The sequence below is a fragment of the Melopsittacus undulatus genome, chromosome Z (assembly GCF_012275295.1).
Source record: "Melopsittacus undulatus isolate bMelUnd1 chromosome Z, bMelUnd1.mat.Z, whole genome shotgun sequence".
Lineage (NCBI taxonomy): Eukaryota > Metazoa > Chordata > Aves > Psittaciformes > Psittaculidae > Melopsittacus > Melopsittacus undulatus.
The window spans coordinates 81,747,957-81,770,530 of record NC_047557.1 but is presented as its reverse complement, the minus strand read 5'-3'; the positions used below and the strand labels follow the sequence as shown (position 1 = coordinate 81,770,530).

Genomic DNA, 22,574 nt, shown 5'->3' with positions numbered 1-22,574 from the left:
TCCATTCAGAGCTCCTTCAATTAAAGTGCAGAGGTGCTCTGGAGGAGGAAGAGAAGATATGTCCTCCTCTTCGGGAGAGGGCAGCACCCCTTCCCTTCTGCAGACACTGACCCCGGGTCACCTGTCCCTCTGGCAGTTGTGCTGAGCCCTGGGAGGTCAGTGCCACGGGGCAGGATAGTGCCTGGTGGCAGAGTCATAGAATCCCAGCCTAGTCTGGGTTGGAAGGTACCTTAAGGCTCATCCAGTTCCAACCTCCTGCCACAGGCACTGACACCTTCCACTAGACCAGGTTGCTCCAAGCCCCATCCAACCTGGCCTTGAACACTGTCAGGGATGGGGCAGCCACAGCTTCTCTGAGCAACCTGTGCCAGGGCCTTACCACCCTCACAGTGCCAGGAGAGCTGGCAGTACCACCCAGGTAAGCAGCAGAACCTTCCCCTTGTTCTCCAGGTATTCCTCTTGGGCTTTCACTTCCATCTTTGCACTCGGAGGGGATGCAGGGTTAGCCATCAGCAGATTCTGGTTTTTTGAACCCCTTGCTGCAGGATTTCACAAGCGTGAGCCTGCAGAAGTTCACTTGAAGTTGCCCCTGTGATGTTTTGTTCCTTTAGGCAGCACTGTCTTCTCAGGTGGGACCTCCAGAGCCCCCTGCAAGGTGGAACCTGTGCTGTGAGGACTGCGGGGTTTGATCTTGTGCCACTTTCATCACTGGTCTTGCAAGAGGGGCAGCAAGTCCATTTATCACCATGCCTGTCTAGGAGCCTTTGCTGCTGCCCAGGAGCTTTCATGTGATGCTTTCAGGCCCGGCCCAGCCCATTCACTTCACAGGTGGGGTTTTTCATGGTGATCTGGGGTTTTCAAGGCATTCCACAGCAGCCCCAGTGTCTTGCTGTCAGAGCTGAGGCTCTCCTGCCTCCCCCAGTGCTAGTATGGGATCAGCATCCATCCTGCAGTGTGGAGCGGAGGGTTTGCCCCAGCCTGGAGGTGGGCAGCTGAAGTTGCTGACAGATGAAACTCTGCCAGCCCTGGGCTGGTGTCTGAGTCTACCATTCAGGAGAGTAAGGAGGGGGAAACTGAGTGGATCCGAGCTGCCTCGCCCGGCATAGGAGCCCCGTGCTCATCTTTTGGCCACCGCGGGGGTTTGCTGCTGATTCCTGCTGGGCAGGAGCAGCTCTGCTGGCCATGGGAGCAAAGTTCAGGGAGCTGAGGCTGGGTGATGGCTCTGGGAGTCATGAGGCTTGGGAGAACACAGCAAGCACCTTTGATTTGTGTTTCTGCTGGAAAAGTCAGTGTCCAGTGCTGACCTATAAGCAGTCATCACTCTGCTTTGGAGTGAGCAGTATCTTAGGAATACAGTGATGACTTTCAGACTGCTTCCACAGGCCTGGCAGGTGGGGAATGAGGTGCAACATGCCTGGACCACTGCTGTGTGCCTCAGTTTCTCTAGCTGTGAATCAGAGCTGCAGAGGTGCCAGGCTGGGGCCAGGCAGGAAGGTGATTTGTTGCTCACCAGGATGGGAACTCCAGCGGCGCTGAGGAAGGAGGAATCAGGTCAGGGGGCTCTGGCTATCCTGGGGCTGGATGTTGAGCAGCAAAGCTGTGCCAGAACCAGGATTCCAGGGTATGACCGTGGCTGGGATTAGGGCAGTGGGAAAGGCTGGCAGTCAGCAGGGCTGGAGGTAAACGGATCAAGCAGCAATTGGCAGGCTCAGCAAGGGGAAGCTTAGCTCAGGCTGGTGCTTCTACCTCCTGCCACCATGCTGGGGTCAGTGCAGAGCAGTGAGTTCAGCATCCTGGGGCACATCACCCTTGCATTACCCCACAGGGTTTCAGCAGCCTCACTGCTGCTTATCTGTGCGTGCCTGCGTGCAGCTGGCCCTGGGCAAGGTGGCAGTGTCCCCACAGCACTGATGGGCTTGTGCTGAGCTGGTGAGTGTCTGAGGTAGCTTTTGTGGCTCCAGCAATGTGGAGGATGCTCAAATCTGCTTGAGTTTTGGCTTTTCTTTGCACTATCCTGCACCGAAGCCAGTCTGGCTGCTGGGAGCCGGAGCATTCGAGACAGCTGCGTGCCAGTAATCCCATTTGCAGGGAGTGCTGAGCTAATCCTCACAGAGCCCTGAGAGGATTGGGGTGGGCTTGGGGGGTCAGTGGTGAGCTGCAGTGGCGAAGGAGCCCGTAGATCCCAGCAGTGGCTTCCTGGGAGGCAGCAGCAAGTGAGTGCGGTAAGTGACAATGATGGAGGTGAGGGACGTGGCTGGAGTTTCTGCAGGGTCACACATCACGGTGGGGTCAGTGCTCTGAAATGGAGCTGGAGGATGAGCTGTGGCAGGGACATGGGTCAGTGAGGAGTGATGCTGTGAAGGTGATGGAGTGGGGTAAATGAGGAGGGGTTTGATCTGCTACTGGTGGGGAGGGAAAAGCCGTGGTGCTCCCTACTCCAAGTGCTGCTCATGCTGGTGGAGACAAAAGCCCTTCACCCACGGAGCTGCATGCAGGCAGTGGCATGCACCAGGGCCCGCAGCATGGGGTATGCATATGGCTGTCTGCTCTTTGGTGCCATCACAGGCAAATCCTGGCTGCTCATTCCTGTTTCTTCCAGCAATTAGTTTTCTGGGGACCCACAAATATTCTTGCCCTTCTGTTGTTGGGGTGTGCCAGAGGAACAGCACTAGTCCCCCATTTTCCTCCCCAGGCCAAGGACAAGCTTAAGCCTCAGGCTTTTACAGCTGCACAACTTTATGTTGAGAGAAGAGCTGTTGGTTATTGTGGGAGTTTTCTCTGTGCTTGTTTGGGCTTCTCTGGGACCTGTGAATGTCCCAAAACACAGGTGGAAGTGCTGCTGTGTCACATGTCACTGCTGGGTTTTCTTTGCAGTTCCGAGGGCATTTGCAGCTCCTTGATACCTAGTACCTGGTGGGAGGTAAAAGTCAATTTGTTAATTGGTTTCTGGTCATCAGGCTTCCTGGGAGGTGTTTTACAGCCACCCTGCTCTGGTGACGTGGGGGTCTCTGGTAGAGCCGAGCCTGCCCGTGCTGTGCCAGGGGCTGGAGGTGCCACATGAGGCAATGCATCCCTACTGACCTCCTGGCCCTGCACAAGGTGGGGTCAAGCAAAGAGCTGAGGGTGTGCATCAGTTCATACATCATACATGAGCTTGGGAACAAGAGATCATTAGGATTTCAAATACCAGGCTTTGCTAAGCCCCCAGTGAACCACCTCAAGGAATCTGAAGGTTTTCTGCATGCCTGAAATGCTGAGTTGAGGGGTTAATGCAAAAAACCAAGCGCCGAGCAGCTTCCAGCCATCAGCCTGCTGCGTATGTGGGACTGGCATCATGTGTTAACCTGGGATGAAAACTCCCATGCGGTCTTGTGGCTGTAGATGGAGCTCAGGGACCTGCTTTCTCTTGCCCTTCACTGGCATCTCCTATGGGCAGCAGCATGGAGGTAGCCCAAGATGTTCCTGAGCCCCTTACTGAGTAGAGTGGCATGATTTTGGAAGGCATTTTGGGCTGAGCATGGCTTTTGGAGCAGCAGCAAACATCGCCTATTTGAGAAAGACAGAGTCCTGTACCAAACATGCAGCATCACTCTGTTCACTTGTGCTGCATCCCAGACCAGAGCTGCACGAAGAGGTACGGAAGACCTAGAAAGGCCAAGCAAACAGAACTTGGACAGGTGAATCCCTGCTCTGCAGCATCTTAGTTTTACCTACCACATCAACACCACAGCAGCCCCAGCACTCTAGCTGGCTGCCCATCCTGCTCTTCTCCTGCCCTAGCAGCCCCCATGTCCCTGGGCCATGGCTGAAAGGTGAGAAGCAGAGTTGATGCACGTGTTGGAACTTGCTCCTAAGCAAATTCTGCTCAAATTACTGTTGGTTTTCATCCTTCAAATGAAAGAAGGGGAGCGTGGAGGACCCTGAGCAGAGCATCACTGTTTCTGTGATCAGCTGGGGTTTCATGAGCACTTCTCCTTGGGTGACGCCAGCTGCGGAGGGCTGTAGAAAAACAACCCTAAGTGAGCAGTTACATCTAGGAACAGCAAGGTGAACTGAGCCTGTGAGGTTAAGATTGAGGGTATGGTTTGTTCATGATAGTGGTGAGGGCTCAAGGTTAAATCGTAGACTCACAGATTGGTTTGGGTTAGAAAGGACATTGAAGATCACACAGTTCTACCCTCTGCCACGGGCAGGGACACATTCCACTAGAGCAGATTGTTCCAAGCCCCATCCAACCTGGCCTTGAACACTGCCAGGGATGGGGCAGCCACAGCTTCTCTGGGCAACCTGTGCCAGGGCCTCAGCACCCTCACAGGGGAGAACTTCCTTTTATCCAACCTAAATCTCCACTGTTTCAGTTTAAACCCATCACCCCTTGTTCTATCACTACAGTCCCAACTTTTTCAGCCTGTCTTCATATGGAAGGTACTTGAGGCCCTCATCATCCTTGTGGCACCCTCTGGGCTTGCTCCAGCAACTTCATGTTTTTTTTACATTGAGGACACCAGAAGTGCACAGAGTACTCCAAATGGGGTCTCACAGAGCAGAGTAGAGGGGCAGGATCACTTCCTCTGACCTGCTGGTCACGCTTCTTTTGATGCAGGTCTGGCTGTACTGCAGTGCCACCTTTCCCAAGTAGGACTTGCATACTGCTGCCCTGGGGACAGTGTAAGCTGCTGGTGCACCCATTTTCCCTCACTGCTGCTGGCCTCTCACCGCTGGCAACCCCTCCTTGCTGCCCACAGCCAGCAGGATGCTGAGCTGGATCGAGCGGGTGGTCCCCCAGCCACCAGCTGCTCATCTAGTGGAGGAGATCCCTCAGACCCCCGCTCCAGAGCAGGACCTGGAGCCACCTAAGGTAAGTGGGGATTCAAGTCTGGGATGTAGCAGGCACCCTGTGGGCATGGTGGAGAGATGCCCGGTGCTTCTGCAACATCCAAAGGAGGGATGAGGGTTAGGATGCCTCCCCATTCTGCAGCATGAAGGATGGGGAGTCTGAGGTTTGCAGCCACCTTTGACCAGTGGACACTGTCTCCTTTTCTTGTTTTTTGATACCTTCTGCCTTTCGCCTTGAAGGCACCAACAGGGAAGGCTGGTGCCCCCAGGGATGCTGCTGACTGCATATGCACTGAAGGTAAGGCCCCATGCAGGGGAACATGCTGGTTTGGGCAGCGGATCAGCATTCTTTTGCTGGATGGATCCCTCCTGGCTGGCATCCCAGCGGCTGTTGGAGTGGTGATGACAGCTTTTGTTTTGTTTTTTTCCTGCTGCCGTTGAAGAAATAAACAAGAAGGTGGGATTTCCAGTCCCTGAGGACCAAGCCTCTGTATTTGAGAGGTACTTCCGTTGCATCCTCCAGTGTGCAGCATGTCTTGCTTGGGATTTTGCTTTCAGTTTTGGGGCTGGATGCCTGGGATGAAGGTTCCCAGCCTGACTTGCCCCTTCCCTGGCAGCATGGGGAGCAGTGTGCTCTCCTGGCTCTCCCAGGGACTGGAGAAGGTGATTCCCCAGCCAGTCCCAGCCCCAGGGACACTGCAGGCACTTGGGAAGAGCTTCGAGACAAGCATTGATGTTCCTGATCAGGTAGGTGACAGATCCAGGCAACAGTCTGGCATACTGGGGCTTCTAGCTCTTTTTACCTTTTCTTCTCTTTATTTCTCCTTCCCATCACTCTCTAATGCTAACTGGGAGCACTAAACCTGCTTTGCGTGGCCTTCATCCCATTTGGGATGAGCCCGCCTTGGCTGCCAAGGGGGTGATGGTCTGTTTGGCTTTTCAGACAGAGGTTCAGATCCTCAAGGACGAGGAAGAGGAAGCTCTGGGTAAGGAGAGTCAGGAGTCTGCAGTTTGCAGCATCCCAGGTGCCTTTATGAGACTCCCACATCCCACCTCCCCAGTCAGTGATGCTGGCACTACTGTCCCCTTGAGTCAGCTGATGGGGAAACCAGCAGCTCCTGGCACTGCAGGTCCTGGCTCTCCCCTGTGCCCATGGCACTGCTCTCCTTGCAGAGATAATCCCCTTCGATCTGGAAGATGACAAGCTGGACAACTGTGAGCCTGAGCCTGGCTTGAGTAGTGCCACCAAGGAGTGGTGGGTCCCCAGGCTGGCTGTTGGGGGAATGCAGGGGGTGCACAGGATGAGCTCCCTGAACCATGGCTGCTCTCCCCTCTGGCAGGGCAGGAGTGCGGATGCTCAACTGGCTGGTGCAGGGCTTCGAGAGGATGGTGCCACAACCAGAGGTGCTGAAGAAGCTGGAGGTGAGCACTGCACAGTGCAGGAGGCTGCAGGGCTGCTGGGCAGGTGTGACAGTGGAGTGGGCTCCTTGTCTTCATCCCATATGCCCTGGATGGGACCTTGGAGAAGAAAACCCATGGGGAATTGAGCAGAGCAAAAAAGAGGCCTTGGGGTGCATCCTGCTGCTCCTCAGTCTGACTGCATCCAGGGAGAAGCTTTGTTTGGGACCTGCTGGTACCAGTAATCAGGTGTCTGAGCTTAATGGTTCTTGTCAAAGAAATGGGTCCAAAACGGCAGTGGAGGGTGTGTGGGTTTGTGCCCATGGGTCTCCTTGGGGTAGGGGACGTGTCCACTCAGGGTGATGTGGGGCCACATCCAGTGCTTTGCCTTGTCCATTGGTCCCTCTGTCCCTCTACAGCCGGAGCTGAAGGAGCAGAAGTGTGAAGCAGCAGAGGGAGGTGAGTTCCCTGGGTGCCCTTTCAGAGGATACACTGGAATCTGGGTGTAGGCAGGCATTGGCCCTGGGGCTGCCCTGTTCCTGTGCCCCAGGGGTGGGCACACCAGGTCCCAGCATCACAGCACTGCCCCTATACCACCTCTGCCCCCAAACCCCATGTCCTCATTCCAAGCTGGATCCCTGGGGGAGAAGCTGTCAGGGAGGCTCCCCAAGCCCTCCCCTGAAGTGTCTTCCATGGGAGAGGTGACCCTTCCTCACTTGCTCCCCTTCCCCAACGATTTATAAGATGACTGCTGCATTGCCTGTCCCCCTTCTTCTTCACAATAAACCTGAGCAGGCACAAAAGGAGCTAAACCCCAGGCAAACCCAAAGAACAATGTTCCAGTCATGCAGAGCACCCTGGCAGCAGTGGAGCCAGCAGTGGCTGAGGGGCAGCCCGAGCCAGTGGCCACCCTTGTCCCTCGGTCGCTGGCTGGGGACGGCAGCAGGTAACTGCAGCGGCAGCTTCTGTGGGGGTATCTGGCCAGTGGGACGGTGCTGTGGGAGCAGAGGCCCCAGCAGCCAGGTCTGACTCTGGTTTCTGGTCACCAGGGTGTTTGCCTGGTTGGTACAGGGGCTGGAGAAGGTGATGCCGCAGCCAGTAACAAGGGAGAAGCAGGAGGCACAGGTATAGAAAAACACCTTAAGGTTGGAAAGGACCTTAAGATCGTCCAGTCCCAATCCCCCTGCCATGGGCAGGGACACCTCACACTAAACCATATCACCCAAGGCTCTGTCCAGCCTGGCCTTGAACACTGCCAGGGATGGAGCATACAACTTCCCCGGGCAACCCATTCCAGTACCTCACCACCCTTACAGTAAAGAACTTCCTCCTTATATCCAATTTAAGCTTCCCCTATTTAAGTTTTAACCCACTGCCCCTTGTCCTATCACTACAGTACCTAATGAAGAGTCCCTCCCCAACATCCCTATAGCCCCCCTTCAGATACTGGAAGGCTGCCATGAGGTCTCTATGCAGCCTTCTCTTCTCCAGGCTGAACAGCCTGGGCTGGACAGACAGAGGGCATGTGAACACCATGTCCCCAGCAGGAAGGCTGTCCCCTGCCATGCACATACCACTAGATCAATGCAGGGACCTGATGTGGTTTGGGCTGTGTCACAGCTCCTTCAAGAAAACAAATCCCCACAACCCACTTAGTTAATGAAAACCAGGATCTGGCTTCTCAGCAGCGAAAGCTCCCATAGTTTGTCCTTTCTTTACTGTTCCCTTGCCTTCCCATGCAGCACTGGGTGGTGCCCAGGTGCTGGCACCTCACTGGGTTGCAGTCCAGCTCTAGGGAGAAGCCAGAGCTTTGCATGCTCTCCTTTCCTTCCTTTGCACCAAGGCAAGCTCACTGATGTGCTCCTTCCATTTCCCATCATGTGCGGGGATGCTTGTCACTATGACCAAGCTAACTAGCATGCACCAAGAACTCATATGGGATATTTAACATAAAAGGTCCATGTTTACTTAAAATGGGGTGTTTAGAGTAAAAATTTTGAGTTATTGAAAGGCAAAATTCTCATGTTTCCCTTTTTGTCCTGGCAGGGAGTGGATGCAGCAACTTTGAGTCCTGTGGAAGAAAGTAAGTGATTGCTTTATCTCACAGTGCTGGTTTGCTTGCCAAGGTTATTGGGAAGGTTACTGGGAAGAGGCTTTTATCCTGCAGTCTACTATGGCTGCCATCTCAGGAGCCCTGAGATACCTGAAGTCCCCCCAGGAATACATAAGGAGCTGTTGCTGCTTGGGAAGTGGGAGCAGATCCAGGGTTGTGGCTCAGGCTTGGCAAAACTCAGGCTGTGGGAGTCTCTGAGCGCAGCATCCCCCATGCTTGGGCCCCAGGTTTTGAGGTTAGTGCTGATATCAATGTCTGTCCTCAAGATGTGCTGGAAGATGATTGCTAGACTGCTGGGATTTGATCAAAGCATTACAGGAAAATTCAAACCTGCTGCCTTCATCACTCCCTTTGGCATGGTTGTTGTACTGGAGGGTGTTTGCCAAGCCTGTGATGTCTAAGGAGATAATTCGTGAAAACAATATCCTGTGATTAGCAGTGTTGGATGTGAGTCTGCACAGTGTAGGAAAACATTGTAGGGTTCTCACTGCTGCTTGCCTGCCAGCAGTGGGGAATGAGGCTCTGCAGGCAGATGGGGTTGGCTCTCCACACCAGCCACCTTGTGGGATGCTGAGAGAAGCAGGAAACACAGCTGCCACCAAGAATGGACAGGGCAGGGGAGATGTCCCACAGACCTGTAAAAGTGCTGCTAGGGAAGCTGCATTTGGTTGGGCTGTAGGAGCTGCTGGTGGGAGCAGGGACCTGCCATGGCACACAGAGGCTGTGCATCCCCCCAGGGATATGTCAGGAGGTGAATCTCATTGAGCCAGCAGCCACTTGGTGGGATCTCATGTGGGAAGTCCTCTGGGAAGGCATTTCTCCATGTGTCTGTACAAACTGGAGACCAGAGCATTACTTAGGGAAGAGGCAAAGTCAGTGGGCATGTGAGGGCAGTCACACATCCATGTGCAGCTGGCTGTGTTTCAGCTCCCTTTGGTGCTTTGAGGCATCTTGATGTGCCTGAGGAAGGGAGCGATTTGGTCAGCAGCAGATCTGCCTGAACTGCCAGCAAGCTCATTAATGTTTTCCTTCTCCTTTTGTTTCAGGGGGCAAAGGGGCTTAGTGCCTCTGAAACAAATGGAAAATGAAGACCATGGCCAGCCAGCCCTTCCCACAACCCAATGAGACCAACCCAAGGAGAGAGTGCAGCTGGGGAGGAAAAGCAAAGGGCAGTCAGCAAATGGTCTCTAGCTCCTTCCCAGCAAGGGTGGCAGGAGTGGAGGCTGGTCAGGGACGCTAGCTGTGTATCCCTGGTCCTGGGACTGTCCTGTCTTCGCTCCCTTTTGGCTCGAACCAGAGCTATTGTTTTTTTTTGCAGGACGATGTATATGGGACTAGAGCTATAGTTTATAGGAGGGTAGAAACCACCACTTGGAGGCAGAAGGCCTCTTGCTGCAGCTTTCCAGCACTCCTGGCCCTCTCACTCCCCCATCAAGCATGTGTTCACCCCTGAGACCTTCAGCTGAAGCTCACAGGTTTAGTTGACTGTTTTTAGTTGACTGCTGCCTCTAAGGTGTAACATCTTAAAGCTCATTAAGCTCTCGTCAGCCTCTTACTGCTTTTCTTCCATTAACTGGGTGTTTTCTCCCAGTGAGTGGAAAGGGCTCTGGTTTGCAGCCACCAGTGCAGATGGATGAGGTTAATCTTTAGGTGGGTAGGTAGGGTTAAAAACCTTTTCATGAGCTCTCTTTGTAGGAGAACTTACCTCAGACTGTCCTTACCCTCAATTATAGGCGCTTCTGAAGCTCACAGCTCCTCAGATGCAGCATTAACCACAGCAGCAGAAATGTTCTGGCATGAGAAGGCATCCCAGGGGCTGCTGGGAGCCCTGAGACACACAGGGCCTCTGGGCTGGATGGGGTGAGAGTCCTACACCCCAGAGTTTTAGTAAAGACCTTAGAATCGCAGAATGGTGTTTGGGTTGGAAGATCCAGTTCCAACCCCTCACCACAGGCAGGGACACCTTCCACTCGAGCAGGCTGCTCCAAGCCCCGTCCAACCTGGCCTTGAGCACTGCCAGGGATGGGGCAGCCACAGCATCTCTGGGCAACCTGTGCCAGGGCCTCAGCACCCTCACAGGGAAGAACTTCTGCCTAAGAGCTCAGTGTCCCCTCTGTCAGGTTAAAGCCATTCCCCTTTGTCCTGTCACTTCAAAGCTTAGTATAAAGTCTTTTTCCATCTTTTGTGTAATACCCCTGTTTATACTGAAAGGCCACAATAAAGTCTCCCACCACCTCATTGCATCTCTAAGCAGCTGTAACAATGACCCATGAGCCAACAAACAACCTGAGATCCATCCTATGTGTTTATAATGAACCCTGCTGATACCAGGCTACAATTTTAGTATTTGCTCCATTTTCATATAATGTCTCCAAAGCTGTGATATGTTTTAAAAGTCATCTCCCTGATTGCTGTGCCGTGTTTTAATTAATGGGGATCTAGAGGGAACAGGCTGAAGGCAGCATAGGCACTGTAGGGTAGGTAAATGCAGTGCAGAGGCAGCCATAGTTGTGTTTCCTGCCTTTCTGTAGTTGAATTTGTGTGTTTGCTATGAGCTTCACTGTGGATACGTAAGTTTTGTTCTCAGGCAGACCTGAAAATAAACTGATTTTACAGTAAGCAATGTGCTTTCTCCTCCTGTTTCTTCGTTATGTGCCTGATGTGGTAGCAGGGGTACCCCTGGGAAATGGAGAGGGCTCATCATGGGTCAGGCCTGGGCTCTTCCCTTTGCAGCCTCCTCAGTAACACACAAGGGATTGGAGCTGCACAGGTCTGTGTGAGCTGAGAGGTGTTTCAGTTGTGGCATGTGGCAGTATCCCACCGTTGAGCAGGGAAAACATGCCATCTGCCCTGGCTCTACCACTGGACTCTAGAAAATGTACTGCTCACTTCATCGCCTGCCTTCCCCCATTCCCGTTTCAGTTCACATTGTCCCTGAGGAACCAAAGGAGACAGACCTCATCCTGGAAGAGATCGATGGTGGCTGGAATAACGAAGCCAAGTGTGAGATCATGGCCTGGGATGTTGAGGCTGAGATGGTGGCAGATACTCATCCCCTTCCCCCCACACAGGAGGAACCTCAGGAAGATGAATATAGGTAGGAAGCCACAGGGAGAGGCTGCTGATGGGCAGCTGTACATGCTTTCTGACTGCCAGCATCATGGCCGTGGGAGGGGATGAGCATGTCCCTGGGTATCCCTTCTTGCCAGTACCGGTGGTGGAGGTGCCAGCAGGCAGCTGAGGTGCCTCTTTCCTAAGAAGGGGACACCAGAAGGGACCCAAAAGGTGTTTCAGCAAATGGCCTTTCCTTCTGGGGTTGAGATTTGGGATGGGGCAGGCAGTGACACAGCTGGGAATGCGATGCTTCACTTTGCCCTGCAGAGGACAGCTAAAGGAAGCTCTTAAAATCACAGAATCACAGACTCACAGACTGATTTGTGTTGGAAGGGACCTTAAAGCTCACCAGTTCCAACCCCCTGCCACAGCCAGGGACAACTTCCACTAGACCAGGTTGCTCCAAGCCCCATCCAACCTGGCCTTGAGCACTGCCAGGGATGGGGCAGCCACAGCTTCTCTGGGCAACCTGTGCCAGGGCCTCAGCACCCTCACAGGGAAGAACTTCTGCCTAAGAGCTCATCTCAATCTCCCCTGTGTCAGGTTAAAGCCATTCCCCCTTGTCCTGTCCCTACAGGCCCTTGTCCAAAGCCCCTCTCCAGGTTTCTTATAGCCCCTTTAGGCACTGGAGCTGCTGTAAGGTCTCCCCTTCAGGAGCCTTCTCTTCTCTAGGCTGAACAAGCCCAGCTCTCTCAGCCTGGCTCCAGGCAGAGCAGATCCAGCCCCTGGTCATCCCTGTGGCCTCCTCTGGACTTGTTCCAACAGCTCCACATGCCTTTTGTGCTGGGGGCCCAAGAGCTGAAATTTTGGACCTTGTTCCCATCAATTGTGCATCCAACTGTCATGACATTTGGAAACAGAACTCTATAATTCATCCTACTTCTTCCAAAACAAAACCCTGTCAAGGTCCTTCCAAGGGTTGGGCAATGTTTTCAAATCTGGGATTGAGTTGCATTGCAGCAGGAGAATGAGAGGTGTACATGCGTGCTTCCCAAGGGCTCCCGGAGCCTAGAGCACTTGTGGGGAAAGATGTGCAGTGGTCTTCACCTCCAGCATGGGCAATGATCAACTGCACTAAGCACAAGCCAGAACTTATGCTCTGGTTCACCCTTCTGACCAGCTGGTCCAGGGGCACCATCTCAGCCAGGCTGCCCCTTCTCCCCTGAAGGACCACAAAGGCCAGGACGACCAGTATCACCTACTGGGCCAGGCGGGGCAGGAGGACAGGATGAACAGGAGGCTCCACAATATCTTTTGGTCCTGAAACTCCTGATGTTCCTGGGAATCTGGGGAGGCCTGGTTGTCCCCTCTGATTCCTTTGGGTCCAGCAGGTTCTGGGAATCCATGGATTCCTGGAGGACCAAGAAACACTGGATAGGTTATAAAGATGTTTTTCAGACTTCTTTCCCTTTAGTATAGGAGCCTGTGAAGCTGTGGACCACAGCATGTCCTGTGCTGGAGGATGGATTTCACTGTTGATACAGGGAGGCTTTGGTCAAAATCAGCAACAAGTGACCTCTAAGCATATCCTGTCCCCATGGTGCAGGGGGAATTTGATGGCTCAAGGACTCTGGCTTTCCATTCCCAAACTTTTCCCCATTCTTTCTCCCACCAGCATTGGACTGCAGACACTAACAGGCTGTGAGCACTATATGCCCAGAGTACACAGCTGTGCCCACCCCTCAGATGCTGGCTGGTGGGTGCAGGAAGAGCATGTCTGGGCTGCGATGCTCCTCTTGCGAGCTTCAGACACACTTTCTGGATTTCACCTAATGAGTTTCTTCTTCCCAGGATGTGGCTGTGCTCCCTGGGTGCTGATGAGGAGGAAGAGGAAACGAAGCAGGATGGGGAGGAAGAGGAGGAGGAGGAGGGGAAAAAGGAGGAGGAGTTGAAGGAGAGTGCAGGGTGAGTGGCTCTTGTTGCCTTGGTGGCTTTGTTGGGATGAATGTGACTGCAGTTGTTCAGCTGCATTCACAAGCTGGAGAGGCTGAAACACCCGAGGATAGAGCGACCCAGCCTGGGGGGAACTCGGGATGCTCTCGAGAGGAGGGGTTCATTCAGGAGATGTGTTTTCAGAAGGGATGAATTAGGGAGGGATGCGTTTGGGAGGAGGGATGCGTTTGGGAGCAGGGATGCGTTTGGGAGGGATGTGTTTGAGAGGAGGGATGCATCCAGGAGCTGTATGTTCAGGAGGAATGCGTTTGGGACAGATGCGCTCAGGAGGGATGCATCAGGAGGGATGCAACCAGGAGGGGCGTGTTCAGGAGGGATGTGTTTAGGAGGGGTGCGTCCAGGAGAGATGTGTTTAGGAGGGGCACCTAGGAGGGATGCGTCCAGGAGGGATATGTTCAGAATGGATGCATTAGGAGGTTTATTTTCAGCATTCAGGGGGGATGCTTTCACCAACTGGCTTGCCCTGGGCTTGCTACTGATGCGGCACCTGGTGCCAGGGGAGTGTCTCCTGGTGACACAGGCTCTGTCTCCATCATCTGTAGCAACCGTAGCCCCAGACATCCTCTCCCGTGGGTCTGAGCAGGGATCCGGTTTGTTCCTTCCTTGGGAGCACGCAGCTCCTGGAGATGTTCCATGTGATTTAAAACCACATCCATTAGTTCAGGGTAGTCGGGATGATTATGGAGTTTATGGAGCTGAATTTAAAGATAGGATTATGTGTTGTGCCTGCAAATGCTTTCTAATACAAACAGGTACAAGTTTACATTATTTTTTCTGTTGTAGAAAACAGCCCAGTTATTGCCAGTGGTTGTAGGTGGTGACTTTGGTCTAGATGGTGTTTCAAAAAATCTTTTCACTTAGTTTAGTGGTTTGCTCTGATTTCAAATGAGATAAACATTTAGGGATTCGTTACCTAGTGCTACAATATTATTCTCTGTTAATTCCTCTGAAATAACTGAAAATGCTCAACTAGTCAGTGTTAAACCCTTATCTTTATGTTTCTTCATAATCTGTTCCTAGAGCACCCCTGCAGATGCTTGAGCTTTAGTTGCTGGGTGAATGAGATGCTGCTCCATCCCTCACTGTGTTTGTTCATGGGAAAAGAGAGACACTGGCGGGTTTTCTAGGTTAGGATAAAAGACTTGTGATTGCATTTGAAGGGAGTATATTTGAATAAAAATAAGGGAGAAGGGGATTATTAGAAACAATTTTAAAAAGACCTTGGAAAATAACAGCTTTTCAAGGCATGGAGATAAAAGGAGCCTCTGCTTGTTTACATACCTCTTCCAACTTAGGGCCTGCAAAGGATGCAGGAAGATGTTTCTTTGGGTTTTTCAATTTTCCTGCATTTAGCTGTCTTATGATATTTTCATTATCCCCAGTCCCTGCTTTGCTTTTCTCTCCAGGGCAGAGCACATCAGGAGATAAACACACAGAACAATGTGATGAGGCTTGGTTTTTTTTTCAGTTATGCTTGTATTAAACTGCTGAAATCTACCCTGTGAGCCCCCTTTGCAGAATGGTGGAGCTGTGGTCTGTGTTTGCTGCAGGAGGAAAATGAGGATTATGTATCCTGGTCATGTCTTGCATAGGCAGACTTGGGGTTCAGATGGTGCTTGCAAGGCAGTCCTGCCTTGAAATCAGGCTCTCAGCTTTTTATGTGGCAGATCTTCATTATATGAAAAATCATTCTGCACAGCAGGAGGAACATACTGCCTGTACTTTTCTGCATATGCGATCTTTCCTGATGCATCTGCAATGCCCTGCACTATTTATGCACCTCTCACCTGATCTCCCATGTACTATGTTTTCCAAGTCCTAACCTAAGCAGCAATATTTTAAGTACCATCTTCGTGTTAAATGAAGATTTCTGTGGTATTGTTCACCTGCAAATGATGCCCATGGTGCCCCCCAAAAACTGGGAGCACCATGCATCATCCCCATGGACGGGGTGCCCCATCTGCAACATGCCCAACCTTGGAAAAGGCAGAAGCAAGGGCACTTGTCTCTGCTTGATGTCTTCCATCCAGACCCCTGCTCCTATCACCTCGTCTCGCTGCTGAGGAGAATGTGGAGGAAGTCTACTTTGCAGAGGAGGCCTTCAGGATTGAGCAGCTAGAAGAAGCTGAGATAAGTGATCTCCAAGGTGCTTTTGTACAGGTATAGCATCACTCCCTGCCTGGGCTCAGATCTGCAGTAAGCTCTTGCTGCCTAATGTTTGCCAAGGTCTCACAGCTTGCCTGAAGGAACATGGTGTCCCGGTGAGGAGCAGGGATCAGAATGGACCCTGGAAATATTTCCCACCAGGACATCCCCATCACTGAACCTGAGACAGCAGCAGTACCTGTTCACCAAGGGAGGGGTGCTTTCACCCTGGAATGGTGGTGCTGAACAACAAGCTGAGAGGCTGGAGGGTTAGGAGATAAGGAGCAACAATCAAGCTGCAAAGTCTGCTCTCTTACAGAGCAGCTCTTGCTCTCCTTAAAAAGGCTCTTTTCATTTTGAAGGTGGAAGAGGAAACAGCTGAAGCTGCTGAAACCGATGCTGAAGGTATATTATATAGCAGCATAAAGGCAAATTAGGATGACCCAAAGCAGGCAATGCAATGCCCAGTGAGGAGGAAATGCCACTGCTCCCTCCTCAGGCAACTGAGCCTCCTGAAGCGTGGCCTGTGTTGGGCATTAGGATGTTCCATGGGCTTAAAGCATCACATGGGCACTGCGTGACTGGCAGTGCTGTTAGCAGCTCTGGAAGGCTGGTGCTTACGTGGTACTTAGTCTTGATTAAGCAATATCTGAAGTGACGGAAGAGTTTCTCCTTCAGCTGGAGAACTTAGAGGGAGTATAAAAAAACACTCTCTACCACTTTACTCAATTTAGGAAGTAACCAGTGGCATAAAGCATGTTTTCATAGTAAGGAGGTAAAGGGTTGGTAATGAAAATGGGATGGTGAATTCCTGTCACAGCCTGAGAGAGCACAGGAAGGTCCTGGCATAAGTCCACTGACATGAGGGGAGTTACACAAGGGATGGCTTGACCTGAGCCCTGGAACAGCCTGGAGATTCTTCTGCTCATGCAGACCTTGCAGAACCCCCTGCTTTTGCAGCAGTGCTAGAAAAGCTCATGGTAGGATGCTCACCACCACTGTCCTGTGCCACCAACATCTGTGAGCAGCAAGCAGCAACAACCTCCCACAGCCCTACGTTTCTCTCCTCTGACATAACCGTCTTGTCTCAAACTACTTTGTGTTTTATTGCAGCTTCAGATGCCTTGTCCCTTGCTTGAAGCACCTAGGCACCTAGCAGCATGGCCAGGCATGCCCGAGACGTCGAGCTAGATCAGCTGGTGCACAACAAGCCGCTGGCTGCAGGGGATTCCTCCCCTCCCAGCCGCGGTGAGCTAGAGCAGCTCCCCAATGTCCCCAGCTACCAAGCCACCGCTGCCTCCCGCATCCCAGCCTTTGTCACCAGCAAGCCCAAGGCTGGAGCTGTCAACCCCAACTTTTGCCATGAGGAGCAACCTCCCCTAGGTATTAGAGATGTTGGCTTTGAAGATGAGCTTGCATAGCTTCAGGAGGCAAGGAGGTATTCCTGTAGTAGTTGCTTTTTGGGGGAGAAACATAGTCAAAGCTTACTTCATGTTGCAGCACAGAGACGGGATAATAGAATTCATGCTTTTTCTGTTTCTGCCTCATCACTATGTGCCTTTCCAGCTAACCCCTAGAGAGCATTTGCAGATACCCATAAATGACATGCTATACATTTGACCTTGCTTGGCCAAAAATTCTCTTGTAGGAAATGCTGGCAGAGAGTTAAAGATCTGCTGCATGCACAGTTTTCTCTTTACCATCCATGCAACCCACTCCTACTAAGAGGACAGCAGGATGGAGGTTTGCTCTTCATGGCTTAACCCAGCAGTACAAATTCTGTTTCTGTAGCTTTGCTTTGCCTTGTTTTAATCAGTGAGACAAATTCTGCTGCTCTTCCTTACATGCAAAATGATTTTAACTTTGTACTCCAAATAGGTCTTTTCTCTGTGATTTGGTGGAACCATGCTTTGTTCCACTGGTCCCATATTGTGTGGGACAGGAGGGGATGTGTGGGGTCTTTCAGATATGTGAACTCCCTCCTCCCCCCAGAAGGAATCCTGAAGAAACTCACTGCATTTTGTTGCATAGCTAAGAAAGACATGACACTTTGCAGTCTGGCTGGTTGTGGGGTCTGGCCAAGATAACCTCCAGCACCATTTCTCCCTCAGGCAATTGGCATCTCTTTTTTCCCCACTATAAACATCCAACCTTCCTTCTTTTGCAGATATTACCTCTGCAAAAGAGAGAGACCGTACGTGCTTATTTATATAGTCCCTTATTCTGCATGAAAAGAACATGCTCATGTAATTAGGAGCTTGCATGATCCATACATTTATGTTCAGAAGACCCTGGAGATGTTTCCAGACCTTGGGAGGGAGGTTTGCAGCTGGAAAACCTGGGTTCCTGTCTGACACCTGCAGCTGGTAATCCTTGTCTCCCCAAATCATGGGAACCCAGTGCTTGAACAGAGTAGTTACAATCACTGCAAGCTGGGAAAAGAGAAGGGGAAAAGTGGCAGTTCACATGGTTTTAAGCACTGGGGGAAAGGAGAAAGAAATGCTACAAAGAACTAGGAGAAAGGAGTGCGAGTCAAGAAGGGAATGGGGCAAAAGGAGAGGCCTTCTGGAATGTTGTGGGGTTTGGAGGCAGCTCCATGGAGGCAATGGGCTTTGGGAGGCTGGGCCTGCACCCTTCTCACCTGCCATTATTGTCCTTCTCCACGGGCCAGGCAATTACCCCACTGTGGACATCAAGAATGTGGACAGTGGAAGCAACGCTGTGGAGAACAATGGGACCCACTTACCAGTGCCCACTGCTGCCAGTAACATGCTGGCGGTGCCCAGAGTGGCTCCAGCATCCCCCAGGTATGGCTCTGCTCCGGCACACCCGTGGGTCCTGGGGCTTTAATTCCCCAACAATGCCAGTACAGGAGTTTTCATACAACTGTAAGGAGCAAACTGCTCCTGGCAGGTTTGGACAGTGAGCCCTCTCTGTGTGTCCTTCTGGAGGTGGGCTCGATCCCCAGGCTGTGGTCAGATCCCATTTTTGTCCCACACATCTGTGCTCCCAAATTCAGAGTGTAGAGGGTCTGTGTGCTGCCTATGGGCCTTCATCATAAATCCCAACACTTATCTCCTTCTATGTTTCCTGGAAGAATTTGCAACATTCCCCCTTTAGGTTTGTGCCTTCAGATCAAAGATGCTCAGAGAGGGGGAGGATTGATGAACAGGGCAGAGTATTCTTGTGAGATGGAGAAGTCCACCAGGTGAGGCTGTGTAAGTCCTCTCTCCCTGGAATGTGTGACTGCTGCAGATGTTCATCCACCTCTGAATCAGGATCAAGGTACTGGGCTTTCTGTTATGCCTTCAATCAGCATAGAAAATGGACAATTCATATTAACGGGCATGTCATGCATCTCAGATCATCCTGGGCATCTTTGGAGCCCAGGATCCAGCAACCCAAAGGCACAACCTTAGTTTATTTAAAGCCACTTACCTACGTACAAATCTGTCCCCAGCATAATATTTTTGTCAAGTCTTTTATTAAGATCTTATTGTGGCCTTTTGATATGTAAGGGAAAGTTTACAAGAAAGATGGAGAAAGACTTTTGACAAGGGCCTGTGGGATGAGGACAAGGGGAAATGGCTTTAACCTGACAGAGGGGAGGTTGGATCTTCAAAGAAACAATTCCGTACTCCTATGGTTCCCCACAGAACCATTTTTTGGAGCACCTAATTTTTCTCATGCTATTTTCCACCAGTTTCTTAAAGCAGGCTGCATATTTGCAATTACATGTATGAGCACATGAAACTTTCTGTTGTGCTTCTAGCTTGTATCTCTCAAGACAACACTGGAGGTCCCTTGCTAGAACTGGAGATGTTTAAAAGCAATCACCTCCTATTTTGCTCAATCAAAAAGTAAAATTTCAGCCTTCTGAACCAAAAGGAAAACACTTGGCTCTGGCTGGTATTTTCAGAGGAAGAGGGCATCAACCCTGCATTGAACAATCATCCATTTGTCCTAAGTCACTTTTATTGGCCACAGTCTTGAGTTCTTTCCTAAAAGGGTCTGTGAAGGATTAGGGTTAACATTGTTTAGACAGAATCAGGAAAGACTCATCACACAAATGAGCAACATCGGAGGTCTGGAGGTCCTGTCCCAGAAAGCATCCCCTGCAGCTGGACTATATCAGAGAGCTAAATGTTTTCCAGGGGATTGTCAGGAAAGGTTCCTTCTTTAACATGGATGATTGAGAACCTGATAGACCTTCCAAGGTTCTGAACTTGTGGCTGCACATACATGAACTTCTCTATGTGTCTTAACATCCCAGTTTGCCTTTGAGCCCTTTACCCCCAGTTTCCACCATCCACTAAAGTTTGCTTTGCTTTTTGGGTAGCTCCTGCTCCTTCTCTTATCTCTGTCTGCTGGGAACAGAGATGAGCTACAGGCACCATTGAGAACATCAAGGGATGTGTCCTGCACTTCTGAATGTACTGCCTTCTTGGGGGTGTTTGTTGTCTTTTACATCTTTCTGAGGGCATTCATTAATTTGAAGCAAAAAGAGGCATTTTTTTCCCACATGGATGTTGACACACAAAGCTTTGCATGTACTTGGAGGGTAACCACATGAGCTCTGTGGCCTATGGGGAGCCATGCCACAGGCCAAGAGAGAGGTGGTGTTACCCTCTCTGCAGGGTCCCCATTATAGAGCAAGAGGCCACTGAGCTGTCTATGCAGGCATCTTGGGCTTGCTTATGGATGAGGATGGGCAATGGGACAGCAAGATGCCTCAATGGGACAGAGGCAGGGGGAGAGTGGCTGGAGACTGATGAGAGGTGATGGATGATGTCCTAACAACACCACAGATCTTAACAGGACTTTTTGTCTTAAATTATGTGGGTTTGGGAACCTCTCCATCCACATCTGAGGGTACTTTGACATGGGCTTTTTTGTCTGCTCCCCTTCCCAGCAGGGCATGCCCAAGAGCTGGTGAGGTTGGAGATGGGTGGGTTCATAACATCTAGCTTTCTTCAGGAGATCTGTGATGGCAGGATGACCTCCCTCAGGGTCTGCTTGCTCCTGCTTCACATGCACACTGAGCCATTTTGCACCAGGGTCAGTGAGATCCTGGTTAGTTTAGAGCAACTGTTGTGGTGGCAGAAGACAATTTCTGTTGCTGCAGTTACAACTCTGGACTTGGATGGAGGCTGCAGTCCAGATTTTTGCCATGGTTGCCACCTTCACATCCACCTCTTCCTCCTGCCACTTTGATCGCCCACAATTAAGGAAGTTGCCCGTGAAAGCTGCCTGTACCAAAGGGAGCCACTGGCTGTGTTAGCACACATCTTCCAGGAAGACATCAGCTGCCACTGCCTCAGCATCAGCAGGACAGTGTTCATAGGGCTCCTTTGAACCTCTTGAGGCTGTACTCAGCAAGTTGAACTTTGCACCTGGCTTTGGAGGTTTCAGCAGCAATTGAAGGGTCCATGTTATGTACCTGCTGCTCTGGAATTCACTCTGTCTTGGCATTTCAGGTCCTACAGAGCCAGCTCAGAGCCAGGCAGTGTCCCCAGAACCTTCTCTTTTTCCCAGTTCCATTTCCTTGCTCCACCTTGCTGCTATTGCATTTCCCTTGCCCACTTCTCGAAGTACAGTGGTGTGATGGTGCAGCAGAGGGGATGACTACAGACTGGTGTCTGCCTTCTGTGCATTTTGCTGGGTGCCCAAAATGGGTTGAAAAATGGTCTGCATGGTGCCCAGGAAGAAACAGGGCTTTGGCAGCAAAGGAGCAGAGTGGTTTGCTCTCATTTACTTCAGGCAATGCAAAAAAAAATGGGGGAAAACTGACCCTGATTGGAGAAGGGAAAGTGGAAAACAGATGAGACCTGGGAGGAGGAGGAGGAAGAGGAGCAGGATGAGGATGGGGGAGAAGCTAAGCCTCAGCTGCTGTGTTTGTGACCACAGGAGGAAGTTACTGACCTCTGAGGATGGTCTGGAGAAGGGACCCATGAGCCAGTCCCCAACCCAAGCACTACTGGGCTGTGATGTGAAGCAGAAGGAAAGGTGCGTGGTGGGGCTGAGAGGCTCCTGATCGGCCCCAGGGGTTCAGATCCCAGTGCTCTGATGGAAACAGCAAAGATCCTAGGAGTCCTGGGATACAAAAAGGAGAGGGAGCTGCCTTCTCTGGGAAGCAAAGGCTTGGGGAGGGCCTACTCCTCCTCATAGGGCAGGGATTTTCCTTCTTCCTGAGCAGAAATTGTTGTGTCATGTAACACAATTAACCAGCCTGGAGCTACAGCAAGCAGGCTTGTTTCTGTCCTCCCTCCTAGTGATGGTACTTGGCCATGCTAGGTGAGCATTCTGGTCTGAATCAATCATAGAATCATGGAATCCTTGAATTGTTTGGGTTGGAAGAGACCTTAAAGCTCATCCAGTTCCAATCCCCTGCCACAGGCAGGGACACCTTCCACTAGACCAGGTTGCTTCAAGCCCTGTCCAACCTGGCCTTGAACACTGCCAGGGATGGAGGACTCACAACCTGGTTTTAATAAAGAGGCTGAAAAGAGACAATATGGGTTGTAAATTCAGGGGCTTGGTGCATATATTCATCTCATTGTACTTCCAAAATCATCCTCTCCTAATCAAAGGCATGGGATCTTAGTGCTTCCCAAGGTCCTCTGAGGGCAAGAATGAGGTTTGGGCTGGTGCTGTTTGATGCTATCTTACTGAAACCAGCTTAGCTTGTGTTCTTCTGATCAGACAATAGCCAAATAAGTATGGGCAAATCCTAAACCAGGATCCTGTAGGTTAAAAATGGGCCATGAACCTGCACTTGACCTTTCCTACCTGCATGAGATGCCTAGTCATTTGCCCACAGCCTGCCCGAGCGCATTGGTTCAGCCACAAGCCTGAGCAGTGCCGTCATCAACAACCGGCTCCAGGAGCTAGTGAGGCTCTTCAAGGAGAGGACTGAGAAGGTGAAGGAAAAGCTGACCGACCCCGACATCACCTCCGATGAAGAGAGCCCAACAGCATGTGAGTTCGAGTGGGGCTGGGTCCCCACATATGTTGT

General features: G+C 51.4%; 1 protein-coding gene across 1 annotated transcript in view; it reads left to right on the top strand.

Annotated features, from left to right (window-relative positions):
* Positions 1-4,647: 4,647 nt before the first annotated feature.
* CNGB1 (cyclic nucleotide gated channel subunit beta 1) overlaps positions 4,648-22,574 on the top strand; it is a 29,946-nt gene continuing 12,019 nt past the window's right edge. The window contains exons 1-18 of the mRNA XM_031051707.2: positions 4,648-4,858; positions 5,077-5,134; positions 5,280-5,337; positions 5,454-5,583; positions 5,780-5,822; positions 6,010-6,091; positions 6,177-6,258; positions 6,654-6,693; positions 7,030-7,180; positions 7,284-7,359; positions 8,281-8,317; positions 11,270-11,444; positions 13,253-13,366; positions 15,445-15,574; positions 15,922-15,964; positions 18,231-18,366; positions 21,467-21,565; positions 22,380-22,537. Of these exons, the coding sequence (XP_030907567.2) occupies positions 4,754-4,858; positions 5,077-5,134; positions 5,280-5,337; positions 5,454-5,583; positions 5,780-5,822; positions 6,010-6,091; positions 6,177-6,258; positions 6,654-6,693; positions 7,030-7,180; positions 7,284-7,359; positions 8,281-8,317; positions 11,270-11,444; positions 13,253-13,366; positions 15,445-15,574; positions 15,922-15,964; positions 18,231-18,366; positions 21,467-21,565; positions 22,380-22,537 (1,717 nt within the window). The 5' untranslated portion in view covers positions 4,648-4,753. The remainder of the gene's footprint in view (positions 4,859-5,076; positions 5,135-5,279; positions 5,338-5,453; positions 5,584-5,779; positions 5,823-6,009; positions 6,092-6,176; positions 6,259-6,653; positions 6,694-7,029; positions 7,181-7,283; positions 7,360-8,280; positions 8,318-11,269; positions 11,445-13,252; positions 13,367-15,444; positions 15,575-15,921; positions 15,965-18,230; positions 18,367-21,466; positions 21,566-22,379; positions 22,538-22,574) is intronic.